This window comes from Leuciscus leuciscus, assembly GCF_965113295.1.
Source record: "Leuciscus leuciscus genome assembly, chromosome: 11".
Classification (NCBI taxonomy): Eukaryota; Metazoa; Chordata; class Actinopteri; order Cypriniformes; family Leuciscidae; genus Leuciscus; species Leuciscus leuciscus.
The window spans coordinates 34,106,757-34,121,881 of record NC_138735.1 but is presented as its reverse complement, the minus strand read 5'-3'; the positions used below and the strand labels follow the sequence as shown (position 1 = coordinate 34,121,881).

The 15,125-nt window shown below is 40.1% G+C and overlaps 1 protein-coding gene and 1 long non-coding RNA gene across 4 annotated transcripts in view; one reads left to right on the top strand and one right to left on the bottom strand.

Annotated features, from left to right (window-relative positions):
* Positions 1–15,125, bottom strand: part of arhgap28 (Rho GTPase activating protein 28) — a 39,862-nt gene that overhangs the window by 19,580 nt on the left and 5,157 nt on the right. Inside the window, exons 1-2 of one of the 3 annotated variants that reach the window (XM_082184745.1) lie at positions 9,575–9,708; positions 1,276–1,448 (exon numbers count right to left, since the gene is read on the bottom strand). In XM_082184745.1, coding sequence (XP_082040871.1) covers positions 1,276–1,448; positions 9,575–9,636 — 235 coding nt within the window. In that variant the 5' untranslated portion in view covers positions 9,637–9,708. Of the gene's footprint in view, positions 1–1,275; positions 1,449–3,479; positions 5,211–9,574; positions 9,709–15,125 lie in introns of those variants that run through there. The other 2 variants (XM_082184746.1, XM_082184744.1) reach the window with 2 other exon arrangements.
* LOC309509832 lies at positions 7,072–9,289 on the top strand. The gene is made up of 2 exons (XR_014210080.1): positions 7,072–8,013; positions 8,084–9,289. It is a non-coding gene; the product is annotated as an uncharacterized lncRNA (long non-coding RNA).

The following is a 15,125-nucleotide window of genomic DNA, read 5'->3' as shown; positions in this document are numbered from 1 at the left end:
ATTTAGTCGAGGTGACATCACATTCTTAGTTGAACTGAGTGATGAACTTTGCATAAAAGATTAAAAAGACATGATTTTAGTTCAAAAGTAAATGCTGATTTCATGTGGACTTTAACAGGGTTCATCATCATCATCATCTACTTGCGTTCAAAAACACTGATGATGTTTTAGTTCTTTCTCATACAATGAAAGTGGACGTGACCCCCATCAAAGGACCGAAAGCACCATAAAAATACAATCTGTCACAAATGTCCATAATCCAGGACTTTAAAATCCAGCTTTTAATGTAGTTTATGTGTCTATGTGGAGTTATTAATGTGCTTTAAGACAAACCATGTGTAAGTTCATAAGTCGACAGCATTGCTGAGTATTTCCTCCTTAAAACTGCAGTGAACCAAAGACAGTCTCAAACACACGCTTTGAAATCGCTGGTGTTTCTGACGTCACAAACTACCTTGTAACCAATCAGATCAACGTGTGATCGTCAACCAGTGGATCTCTGAGCTGAGTGAGTGAGTGGAGGCGGGGCTCATTTGCATATTCATAGAACCACGCATACTAAATGAGGCGAGGGTGTCGAGTTACATTCAAGATATTTTGAGGGGAAAATGTTTAAATATGTAATTTTGGTGATCAGAGATGAGTTTTAAGAGATACGATTATTGACTACAGGGGGACTTTAAGTTTAAAACAGTAAGTTGCTTCCATAAATTTATATAAATAAAATCAAAGTGGTGGTACGTGTCATTTCCACTCATTTAAAAAAAATCTTGTCTAGTTGAATCTCAAATAAATTAAATTAAGATTTAGTTAATGTAAAAACTAGTTCTGTCAAATTGATTAATCACATCTAACATAAAAACTAGTTATATATTTAATAATATGTGCGTGCGTGTGTGTGTGTATGTATATATATATATACATATACATATACACACACATACACATATAAATCTATACAAACGTTTAAGCTAGAAGCGATTTATCACAATTAATTGATTTGAAAACATAGTAAAAAACATGTGCTGCCATGAACTTTCCTACTTTTATGGTGTTTTTTGTCCTCTCTGGGAATCACACCATCATTGTATGAAAACGAGTCACATGATCAGTCTACTAAACATCACTTCTCTGCATTAATGGAGGAAAGTCATTAATACGGGTTTGAGGGACATGATTGTGAGTGAACGGCTGCTTTTCTACCGTCGGGCCGAACCGTGTTCTCTGTGCACTGGTTTGGCCCGCGGGGGTAAACTGAGCCGACCGGACACGCACCGTCTGAGCTGACCCGCTCCACCAGATCCTCATGCCGGTCCTGCCGGTCCTCCTGGATGTTCTTCATCTCACTCCAGTAATCCTCCATGGAGTCACGGGACACGGAGCGGTCCGGAGCGAGAGGAGACCCGGAGCCGGGAGAACTCATGCCTATCCTCGGATACTGAGCTTTCCTGACAACACAGAAGAAGAAGAAGAAGCCGTGAATCATCAGAGACAGAGACTTACACGCTGATATACAAACCAAACAAACACAGACAGAACAGCTTCACCATCATGAGGAACAGCGTCACATTTACAACACAGAGAGTTTCAAAGCAGATTTACAGAGATAACAGGAAAATAATGCAACAAAGTTTGTGTCTAGAAGAAAATATTCTCAAGTACATCTCAAGTAAGTTCAGTGATGGTCAGATCATAATTCATAACTGCATGTCCAGTGATGGAGACACTACAGCACTTCCATAAACTACCAGTTACTTAAAGCTCATATCAGCTTCATCTCCGGGTTTCTATCAAATATTGATAAGGCTAGAGGATCTGATGATGAAGATGAAGATGATGAAGGTCTCTCTCATCGCTAGTAAGTGAACCGGCGTCACTCAGAGCAAGTTATCGATCAGCGTGATGGAGACTAAATTGTGTTACACGAAGAACTTAATTGCCTTCAAAAGTTCTTCCCTGTTTACACACATCAAGCCTTCAGTGGAAACGCACTTTACCTGCAATCATCACTCGAAGCTTTAGCTGGAAAACACAATGACGTCTGCATGAAGAGTGTGTGTGTGTGTGTGTGTGTGTGTGTGTGTGTGTGTGTGTGTGTGTGTGTGTGTGTGTGTTCGCTTCGGTTTCTCTTCTCATCTGATTTCTGAACACATTTCTGCAGGACACTTTAATGCATACACACATTTATGATCTGATTATTGCTGATGTTATAAGACAGTCCTGACATTAGAGCAATATTACAGATGCAACCCACTAAAGTTCAAAATTTCGTGGTTGGTAAGATTTTTTTATGTTTTTGAAAGAGTGTTTTCTGCTCAAAGCTGCGTTTATTTGATCAAAAATACAGTAAAAATGTGAAATATTATTATAATGTAAATTATCTGTTTTCTATGTGAATATATAGTAAAGTGTAATTTATTCCTGTGATCAAAGCTGAATTTTCAGCATCATTACTCCAGTCTTCAGTGTCACATGATCCTTCACAAATCATTCTAATATGATGATTTGATGCTCAAGAAACATTTATGATTATTATCAGTGTTGAAAACTTTTGGTAGAAACAATGAAACATATTTTTTCAGGATTCTTTGATGAATAGAAAGTTCAAAAATGTATTTTCAATAGAATCTTTTGCAACATTATAAATGTCTTCACTCTCACTTATAATCAGTTTAATGTTTCCTTGATTAATAAAAGTATCAATTTCTTTCACAAAAAAAAGGAAAATCTCAGTGACCCCAAACTTTTGAATGATATATAGAAAGTATTCTTGACCAAATAAAACTATATCTAGAGTTTTGTTCTCAACAGCCTTAATAGAGTCAATAAACATAATTCAACACAGAGACCCTTAAACATGTTTAGAATTGCTACTTTTGTCAAATCTCAGGTGTAAACACACAGAAATCAACGTGTTCAAATAAATCCACTTCACTCTTAAAAATAAAGATTAACATCCATCAAATCTTTCCATCGCACAAAAGGTTTTTGGTAACACTTTATTTTACAGTGTCCTTGTTACATGTGTTACATGTACTTACCATAGTGATAACAGTAAATCATGCATAATTACATGCAACTATCCCTCAACCAAACCCTAATCCTATAGTAAGTGCATGTAGTTAATTATTATTACTCAGTACTTAAATATATAATTACACTGTAACAACGACACCTGAAAATAAAGTGTAACCAGGGTTTTATAATGAAAAAAAAAAGTTCTTCAAACTAAGAAAAAAAAAATCTTTTAGGAGAACCTTTATTTTTAAGAGTGCACAATAAAAGTCAATCCCAGAACTCAGCTTGTGTTTGACCTGGAAAATCCCTTCAAACAGAGATACACATGAACACATGAAGCATCACGACACCTGGAGGAAAAACAGGCCAAACACACACATTTATACACACAACACGCTCTCTTTCTCCACACACAACACTCAGATGATCTCGAGCAGCAACTAAAGCATGTTCAGACTCACTGTGTGTGTTTAGACGAACACGGGACGTGAACTCAGGATCGGGAAGCCCAAACTATGTGAACCTCCAAACGTCTGAATGAAACTAGAAACGAACACGAACGAATCCAGCGGACGGTGTCAATCAGGTCCTGTATAAACTCCATAAATCCACAGCGTTTGAGCTCATTCCTGAACGCACCAGCGACTCGCGGATCTCCAGAGAACTGGAGCTGATACGCACACTCTCAGAGCTTTAGGAGCATGTGGGTGTTCTCATTCAGGTCCTGTTCAGAGTCAATACAGAGAGACATCAGGCAGACACAGAGAGAGAGAGAGACGCGGTGAGGGTTTCCTCTGTGTGTGTGTGTGTGTGTGTGTGTGTGTGTGTGTGTGTTTCTCCACCCACTGATCTGACCTCTCTCTCTCTCTCGTCATTATCTGTCCATTGTGTTCTCCGTTTACAACTCTTCCTGAAGCTCATCTCTGCTCTCCTCATTCAGACACACAGAAACGAGTGTAATTTAGGAAAACCGCTTCCAGATGTGGATAATGACCACAACAACATTCCCAACACCAACATTCTCCGGCTTAAACAAACATCTCACTCCATCAGCGTCCGACTATTGGAACGTTTCCTCCACAGAACTGAAGAAAGTCAGAATTCTGGCCTTTTTTTTAGATATAAACAACAGAATTGTGAGATATAAAAGGTGGAATTATGAGAAACAAGTCAGAATTGCGAGTTTATATATATTTATTTGACCTTTTTCTCTGATTGTGAGATAGAAACTCCCAATTGCAAGTTATATGCAACTCAAAATTTTGATTTTGTTGGTTTTTTTATTCAAACGACCCGAGACACGACATGAGAAAACCTCTGGTGTTTCTGCCTTAATCATCTCACAAACAGTGTTTCAAGGTTTAAAGCTCAAAATCACTCGTTAAAAAGTCATTTATATAAGTCAAGACTATTTATATTCCTACTTCACATTATTATACAGAAGGGAAAATGCTTGTCCTCATAAATATCGTATTTTTCAGACCATCTCTTGACATAGAAACACCATTCAACGTCACAGATTAAACATGTTCCTGTCACTCAGACACACACTCTTCTGAAGATTTTCCAACAAACTAGTTTCATTATTAAACCCAGAAACTGCACAAGAGATTCTGCGGAAGAACACGATCTCAGGATCCTGATTTTCACGATGACTCTGTCAGTCTTCAGTCCGTGTCCCGAACCCCCCGTGATGAATGTAGGTCAAGCTAAACTCAAAACACATGTCAGGGTTCCTGCGCGCCTCCGAAATCATGAGCTCATTCCTCCGGGAACGCAAACCAGAGACTCTCAAACTAGATCTTACCGAAGGTGAGCAGAGGGTCGTTCATTTAATCAAATAAAGCCTGATGAAAACAGGCGCCCGCTTCATCAGAGAGACCGTGCCAAGCGTCTGAACCCTGAAATATTGGCTCTCGGGTTTGTTTTCACTCTCCGGGCGGCACAAACTATCATCAATCCATCGGGAACGCAAGCGTCTTTCCTCCCGAAGCCTTAAAGAGAAACATCTGCCGTCTAAAAATACCTTTGAGGAACCTGAGGAAAACTCAAACTGAGAAACAAAACCAGACTGTGATGAAGGTGCTTCCTTACTAATAATAGAGATGCTTGACTAGTGTAATATTCACAGATCTACACTGTACAACAACACAAATCCGGTAAATTTACGGTAAAAAAAACTGGCAGCCAGAAATTTACCGTAAAAAAAAAAATTTTATTATCTGATATAATGTTAATTTACTGACTTATTGAAGTAGCCGACTAATGTTTTGTACAATTGTAAAAGATCCACCAATCACAGCAGAGATGAGAGTCACATGATGAATCAAAGCTCATCATGAGAAAGATCATACAGAGATATAGAAGCTGAACACTGTCATTCACACACACACACACACACACACACGCACACACTGATGCTAACACACATGAGGTTTTAAAAATGCAATAAACATTAGTTTAACAACATTAAATGTAACATAAAACCCTAATGTACAAACTATGAAGAAACGGTTATTTCAACAAAAATACATCAGATGTGAAGTGTCACATTGTGGGAATGTTAATTTACGTGTTTTCACTGTCAATTATACAATGACTTGTTCTTTTTCACTTCCAAAAACGACGGTATTTTACTGTAAAATGTAAATGTACGGTTAATCAATCACAGTCATTCACTGTATATCCAGAAACTTTCTGTTAACCAATAAACAGTTTTTCACTGTAGCATTTTTACAGTCTTTTACCGTAAATCTTGTGGTCTTTTACGCTGTAGTCTTTTACAGTCTTTTACACTGTAGTCTTTTACAGTCTTTTACGCTGTAGTCTTTTACAGTCTTTTACAGTCTTTTACACTGTAGTCTTTACACTGTAGTCTTTTACAGTCTTTTACACTGTAGTCTTTACACTGTAGTCTTTTCACTGTAGTCTTTTACAGTCTTTTACACTGTAGTCTTTACAGTCTTTTACACTGTAGTCTTTACACTGTAGTCTTTTCACTGTAGTCTTTTACAGTCTTTTACACTGTAGTCTTTTACAGTCTTTTACACTGTAGTCTTTACACTGTAGTCTTTTCACTGTAGTCTTTTACAGTCTTTTACACTGTAGTCTTTTACACTGTAGTCTTTTACAGTCTTTTACACTGTAGTCTTTTATAGTCTTTTACACTGTAGTCTTTTACAGTCTTTTACACTGTAGTCTTTTACAGTCTTTTACACTGTAGTCTTTTATCATTAAAATCCCAATCATGTTTTACAGTGTACTTTTGATTTACTGGGTTTAAAGCACAGTCCGCAGCTGGAGTCTGACCCTAAACACCCCACACACTATATTTAATCAGCCCGGCCCAACTTACCCCGAGCACTTCACCACCGTCAGCAAATCGCAGCACTTCAGCCGGTTAAAAGCCGGAGCATTAGCTGGAAAACAGATCGATAGAGCGGCTCGGGACTGTAAAGATTCACATCAGTGCTGGAGACGTTTGCACCAGTGAATTATGGGCCGGTTTCATGAGCTAATGGAGCAGTAATGACTAAGAGCGTCAGATGAAGAGCGCTAGTGTCCAGTCGTCTTCGTCACTCGTGATGACTAGCCGACACTAAACCAGAACAAACCACAAACACTCGTTCATCATCCGCCGTGACACTTTCAAGAGAACAGCGTTTCTACTCTTATTCATCCAGATCAATATAACAAGAGCAAATCATGAGATATATGATGAGTTCCTGTGGCTTTACCATGGTATGATGACGGCATCACGTGGTACTTTGATATGTAGGTGAAACTATACTGTAAAAATTGTTACACAATAGAACCAGGGTTATTATTATTATAACTGAAACTAAAACAACTAAAAACATTACGTTACTCGAAATAAAATAAACATTAACTAAAATAAAAAGGGAACATGTCTCATGTTCATTTAGTTTAACTTGATGTTCTAAAATACCAAAAACTGAAACAAAAATGTATAAAAATTATATAGACATTTGTTTAAAAAGCAAAAACAACAATGTAGTTTATAGTAAAATATAGTACTATATAGTTATATAGTAAAATAACACTGGATACTTAAAGGTTTACCATATGTCAAAAAAAATCATAAAAATTCTGCTAGCAATATCTGTTACATTCCTATGTGATGTAATTCTTAATCTACCATTCAAAAATACTGTAAAAATTGTGAAATATTATTCTAATGTAAATCATCTGTTTTCTATGTGAATATATAGTAAAGTGTAATATATTCCTGTGATCAAAGCTGAATTTTTAGGGTCACACGATCCTTCAGAAATCATTCTAATATCAGGATTTGATGATTAAGAAACATTTTATTTTCCAGGATTCTTTGATGCATTGAAAGATCCAAAGAACCGAATTGATCTAGAATAGAATCACTTGAACAATTGAATGCATCTTTGCTGAATAAAATTATTATTTTCTTCCAAACAAACAAACAAAATCATAATGACCCCCAAATTGTATGCATTTACTCATGAGAAACTGCAGGTGTGTGTGTGTGTGTGTGTGTGTTCGCTACAGCGAGAGATAAGAGTGCTTTCAGGTCTCAGACAGGAAGTGCCCTGACACTGAAAGTTCCTGTTTTGGCTAAAGCGTTTGTAAAGTCAGTGCTATATAATCAGGCTTGTGCTATATAATGCTGTATATTACCCTGAACACACTCCCCGAAATCAATAATACAACATTAACTTCCTATTAGCCTCTCAGACAGAACGGAAGAACACAAGAGGACATGATGAGCTGTCAAACGCTCAACACACACACACACACACACACTTATGATAATCATCTCCAATGTCACAATAATGCGCGTCACAGAGCAAGAGGATCAGATTACATTACATATTCCTGAAACTATGAGAATCATGTCGTTTATGACACGCTCACACGTCTAATGAAGATTAAAGGGGAGGTATAATGCCCTTTTCACAAGATGTAAAATAAGTTTCTGATGTCCAGAGTGTGTGTGTGTGTGTGTGTGTGTGTGTGTGTGTGTGTGTGTGTGTGTGTGTGTGTGTGTGTGTGTGTGTGTGTGTGTGTGAAGTTTCAGCTCTAAATACCCCACACATATTTATATATATCATGTTAAAACTGTCACTTTTTGAGGGTGAGCAAAAACGCACTGTTTTTGTGTCCGTCCCTTTAAATGCAAATGAGCTGCTGCTCCCGGCACAGGGGGCGGAGCTTGTGTCCTTTTACCTCACACACACATGCACTGAAAATGTCAATTTTTTTTAGCCTTTTATGTTCAAACCGGAGTCAAAGATGGAGAGACTCTAGAAGAAGTGACAACATGTAGAAGCAACAGGACATTTCTGAATGGTTAGTTGATGAATTTATGCAGCTTATGTGTAGTTATCTTCTAGTTATTGATTAGCATATTCTGTCTTGATAATCTATAAATCGTGTTCAGGGGGCGGGGCTTATGTAAACTCTAGGGTTGGTGAAGCCGTTTGTTGTGGTCCTTAAAAAACTATTTCTTTAAAAGCAAATCTCTCCCTTTGCTGTGAACTTTGAGCGCTGTAACTTTGCAGATGTTGTTTATGATCAAACAGCAACATTACACACTAACTACAGTTAGAGAAGTCAAATCATAATCAACCACCCCTTTAAACACACATCCAGACCTAAAACACACGATTCAGGAGGAAAACAAGCGAGTCTCCAAATGCCAACGGTACCAATTTACCATTCAAATACTGGCAGCTCACGTTCATGCAAATCTGTGGTGGAGCCACACACACACACACACACACACACACACACACACATCATGACCAACACACACACATCATAACCAACACACACACACACACACACGTTCAGTGTTTCAATAACTCATTACACAGAAACACCTCCACAAAAACAGCTCGTTCTTTGTTCTCATGTGAGAAAAACAAACCAACAGCGTCTCAATAAAACTCGTTTTCTTTTTCTCTCACATTTGTTCTACGTCTAAAATACACTATTACAAAATAAAGGTTCCAAAAGGGCCATTAAATAAATAACCATTTCTGGTTCCCCAAAGAACCTTTAGTGTAAGCAATATTTAAACAATCCATTGGATGTTAAAGGTTCTTCATGGAACCGAAGTTTTATTGAGAAACTGCGCGTGTTTTTCCTCATTATAAAGTTGTTTTGGATGAAAACACATTTTCTACATGAATAAACACGTCCAAGAAAAAAAAGAGAGAGAGAGAGAGAGAGAGAGAGAGAGAGAGAGCGAGAGAGAGAGAGAGAGAGAACCACATTCATCAGGCAAACGAGAACCGGTTCAGAGTTCGATCTGATCTGAGATCTCTCAAACACACTCTGAGTTTAAATATTAATCTTTTCTTCTGACACAAACAACACGTTATGATTATGATTATGATAATATCAATATCCCTTCAGGAAAGCATGCCTGAATAATCCTCAGCATTAGTGATAATTAAACTCTGTTATCTACACTCACATCTCAGTCAAACTCCTCTGTGTTCCTCGTTTACCCTCAAACGGTGTAATTTCCACTAGTTTACTGTAGTAAAGAGATTACCTGTGCATGACGGCGCGCGCGTGCGTGTGTGTGTGTGTTCCAGCGCGAGCAGCTGCTCTCATGGTCGTCCGGAGTGTGTGTGGCGGGAGAGTGTGTGTGACGGAAGAGTGTGTGTGTGACGGGAATGTTCTCTCTCTTCCGTCCTCGTTCCTCGGGCTGGAATGCGGACCGGCAACATCAGTGTCACAGGTCTCAGATCAGCCCAGATCTCTACAGCTCATCATGTTCATCAGTGTCACAGGTCTCAGATCAGCCCAGATCTCTACAGCTCTTCATGTTCATCAGTGTCACAGGTCTCAGATCAGCCCAGATCTCTACAGCTCTTCATGTTCATCAGTGTCACAGGTCTCAGATCAGCCCAGATCTCTACAGCTCTTCATGTTCATCAGTGTCACAGGTCTCAGATCAGCCCAGATCTCTACAGCTCTTCATGTTCATCAGTGTCACAGGTCTCAGATCAGCCCAGATCTCTACAGCTCTTCATGTTCATCAGTGTCACAGGTCTCAGATCAGCCCAGATCTCTACAGCTCTTCATGTTCATCAGTGTCACAGACCTCAGATCAGCCCAGATCTCTACAGCTCTTCATGTTCATCAGTGTCACAGGTCTCAGATCAGCCCAGATCTCTACAGCTCTTCATGTTCATCAGTGTCACAGACCTCAGATCAGCCCAGATCTCTACAGCTCATCATGTTCATCAGTGTCACAGGTCTCAGATCAGCCCAGATCTCTACAGCTCTTCATGTTCATCAGTGTCACAGGTCTCAGATCAGCCCAGATCTCTACAGCTCTTCATGTTCATCAGTGTCACAGGTCTCAGATCAGCCCAGATCTCTACAGCTCTTCATGTTCATCAGTGTCACAGACCTCAGATCAGCCCAGATCTCTACAGCTCTTCATGTTCATCAGTGTCACAGGTCTCAGATCAGCCCAGATCTCTACAGCTCTTCATGTTCATCAGTGTCACAGACCTCAGATCAGCCCAGATCTCTACAGCTCTTCATGTTCATCAGTGTCACAGGTCTCAGATCAGCCCACATCTCTACAGCTCTTCATGTTCATCAGTGTCACAGGTCTCAGATCAGCCCAGATCTCTACAGCTCTTCATGTTCATCAGTGTGACAGACCTCAGATCAGCCCAGATCTCTACAGCTCTTCATGTTCATCAGTGTCACAGACCTCAGATCAGCCCAGATCTCTACAGCTCTTCATGTTCATCAGTGTCACAGGTCTCAGATCAGCCCAGATCTCTACAGCTCTTCATGTTCATCAGTGTCACAGGTCTCAGATCAGCCCAGATCTCTACAGCTCTTCATGTTCATCAGTGTGACAGACCTCAGATCAGCCCAGATCTCTACAGCTCTTCATGTTCATCAGTGTCACAGACCTCAGATCAGCCCAGATCTCTACAGCTCTTCATGTTCATCAGTGTCACAGGCCTCAGATCAGCCCAGATCTCTACAGCTCTTCATGTTCATCAGTGTCACAGGTCTCAGATCAGCCCACATCTCTACAGCTCTTCATGTTCATCAGTGTCACAGGTCTCAGATCAGCCCAGATCTCTACAGCTCTTCATGTTCATCAGTGTCACAGGTCTCAGATCAGCCCAGATCTCTACAGCTCTTCATGTTCATCAGTGTCACAGGTCTCAGATCAGCCCAGATCTCTACAGCTCTTCATGTTCATCAGTGTCACAGGTCTCAGATCAGCCCAGATCTCTACAGCTCTTCATGTTCATCAGTGTCACAGGTCTCAGATCAGCCCAGATCTCTACAGCTCTTCATGTTCATCAGATCAGCCCAGATCTCTACAGCTCTTCATGTTCATCAGTGTCACAGACCTCAGATCAGCCCAGATCTCTACAGCTCTTCATGTTCATCAGTGTCACAGACCTCAGATCAGCCCAGATCTCTACAGCTCTTCATGTTCATCAGTGTCACAGGTCTCAGATCAGCCCAGATCTCTACAGCTCTTCATGTTCATCAGTGTCACAGACCTCAGATCAGCCCAGATCTCTACAGCTCTTCATGTTCATCAGTGTCACAGGTCTCAGATCAGCCCAGATCTCTACAGCTCTTCATGTTCATCAGTGTCACAGACCTCAGATCAGCCCAGATCTCTACAGCTCTTCATGTTCATCAGTGTCACAGGTCTCAGATCAGCCCAGATCTCTACAGCTCTTCATGTTCATCAGTGTCACAGACCTCAGATCAGCCCAGATCTCTACAGCTCTTCATGTTCATCAGTGTCACAGGTCTCAGATCAGCCCAGATCTCTACAGCTCTTCATGTTCATCAGTGTGACAGACCTCAGATCAGCCCAGATCTCTACAGCTCTTCATGTTCATCAGTGTCACAGGTCTCAGATCAGCCCAGATCTCTACAGCTCTTCATGTTCATCAGTGTGACAGACCTCAGATCAGCCCAGATCTCTACAGCTCATCATGTTCATCAGTGTGACAGGTCTCAGATCAGCCCAGATCTCTACAGCTCTTCATGTTCATCAGTGTCACAGGTCTCAGATCAGCCCAGATCTCTACAGCTCTTCATGTTCATCAGTGTCACAGACCTCAGATCAGCCCAGATCTCTACAGCTCTTCATGTTCATCAGTGTGACAGACCTCAGATCAGCCCAGATCTCTACAGCTCTTCATGTTCATCAGTGTGACAGACCTCAGATCAGCCCAGATCTCTACAGCTCTTCATGTTCATCAGTGTCACAGACCTCAGATCAGCCCAGATCTCTACAGCTCTTCATGTTCATCAGTGTGACAGACCTCAGATCAGCCCAGATCTCTACAGCTCTTCATGTTCATCAGTGTCACAGACCTCAGATCAGCCCAGATCTCTACAGCTCTTCATGTTCATCAGTGTCACAGGTCTCAGATCAGCCCAGATCTCTACAGCTCTTCATGTTCATCAGTGTCACAGACCTCAGATCAGCCCAGATCTCTACAGCTCTTCATGTTCACGAGTCTCTGATCGAGCTCAGGGAATTAATAACCATAAACATCATGTTCTCCGGATCGATCGTTTGAACTCACATGGAGATAATCCACAACCTGACAGATTTATTAATAGTTTTGAGTCATAATGTCGCTGTTTTACGTCTATGAAAATCTTTATCTTGCTTTAAATGAAAAAAGGTTCATATTCATGAATCATAACCATCAAAATCCACAGCACCTCTTTCTAAACGTGACTCTTCATATACGTGACTCCCCTAGACTATACAGGTCCTTCTCAATAAATTAGCATATTGTGATAAAGTTCATTATTTTCCCTAATGTAATGATAAAAATTAAACTTTCATATATTTTAGATTCATTGCACACCAACTGAAATATTTCAGGTCTTTTATTGTTTTAATACTGATGATTTTGGCATACAGCTCATGAAAACCCAAAATTCCTGTCTCAATAAATTAGCATATTTCATCCGACCAATAAAAGAAAAGTGTTTTTAATACAAAAAAAGTCACCCTGCAAATAATTATGTTCAGTTATGCACTCAATACTTGGTCGGGAATCCTTTTTGCAGAAATGACTGCTTCAATGCGGCGTGGCATGGCCGTAATCAGCCTGTGGCACTGCTGAGGTGTTATGGAGGCCCAGGATGCTTCGATAGCGGCCTTAAGCTCATCCAGAGTGTTGGGTCTTGCGTCTCTCAACTTTCTCTTCACAATATCCCACAGATTCTCTATGGGGTTCAGGTCAGAAGAGTTGGCAGGCCAATTGAGCACAGTAATACCATGGTCAGTAAACCATTTACCAGTGGTTTTGGCACTGTGAGCAGGTGCCAGGTCATGCTGAAGAATGAAATCTTCATCTCCATAAAGCTTTTCAGCAGATGGAAGCATGGAGTGCTCCAAAATCTCCTGATAGCTAGCTGCATTGACCCTGCCCTTGATAAAACACAGTGGACCAACACCAGCAGCTGACATGGCACCCCAGACCATCACTGACTGTGGGTACTTGACACTGGACTTCAGGCATTTTGGCATTTCCTTCTCCCCAGTCTTCCTCCAGACTCTGGCACCTTGATTTCCGAATGACATGCAAAATTTGAGCAACCACTGAGCAACAGTCCAGTGCTGCTTCTCTGTAGCCCAGGTCAGGCGCTTCTGCCGCTGTTTCTGGTTCAAAAGTGGCTTGACCTTGGGAATGCGGCACCTGTAGCCCATTTCCTGCACACGCCTGTGCACGGTGGCTCTGGATGTTTCTACTCCAGACTCAGTCCACTGCTTCCGCAGGTCCCCCAAGGTCTGGAATCGGTCCTTCTCCACAATCTTCCTCAGGGTCAGGTCACCTCTTCTCGTTGTGCAGCGTTTTTTGCCACACTTTTTCCTTCCCACAGACTTCCCACTGAGGTGCCTTGATACAGCACTCTGGGAACAGCCTATTCGTTCAGAAATTTCTTTCTGTGTCTTACCCTCTTGCTTGAGGGTGTCAATGATGGCCTTCTGGTCAGCAGTCTTACCCATGATTGCGGTTTTGAGATATGAACCAGGCTGGGAGTTTTTAAAAGCCTCAGGAATCTTTTGCAGGTGTTTAGAGCTAATTAGTTGTTTCAGATGATTAGGTTAATAGCTCGTTTAGTGAACCTTTTCATGATATGCTAATTTTTTGAGACAGGAATTTTGGGTTTTCATGAGCTGTATGGCAAAATCATCAGTATTAAAACAATAAAAGACCTGAAATATTTCAGTTGGTGTGCAATGAATCTAAAATATATGAAAGTTAAATTTTTATCATTACATTATGGAAAATAATGAACTTTATCACAATATGCTAATTTATTGAGAAGGACCTGTATTTGATTTTTACTCTTAAAAAATAAACCTTTATTTATTTAATTTTTTTGTAGCAACGCCATATAAGAACCATTAGTGGTTCCCTGAAGAACCTTTCAGTGATCAGATCTTAATAAAACCCTTCTTTCAATAATCTAAAGAAACTTTTTCCACAATAAAGAACTTGGAAAGATTCCCTGGATGTAAAAGGTTATTGATTGAATCATCGATGCCAATAAAGAAGCTTTATTTAAAGCACAATCGCTCATTAGGATGGAAGCTTGTTTCCGCCACAGAATGAAAAAGAAAAAAGGTCATTTCGATTATAATGATATAAAGTTGCAATTATCTTAAGATGTTTTATTCTGTGCGGAAACACATGAGATCTGTGTTCATGAATCGGTTTTCATAATGTCGAAGGAGAACAGATTTAACAGATTGAGATGTTTGAACATTCGTCTGAGTCACACATTACAGTCATGAGAGTCTGTGGGGGAATATCAGAGATCTACATCAACATCTACATCAACATCAACATCAACATCTACATCTACATCTACGTCTACATCTATTTCTATTTCTACGTCTACATCTACATCTATTTCTATTTCTACGTCTACATCTACATCTATTTCTACATCTACATCTATTTCTACATCTACATCTACATCTACATCTATTTCTACATCTACGATCTACATCAACATCTATTTCTATTTCTACGTCTACATCTAGATCTACATCTACCATCTATAGCTAT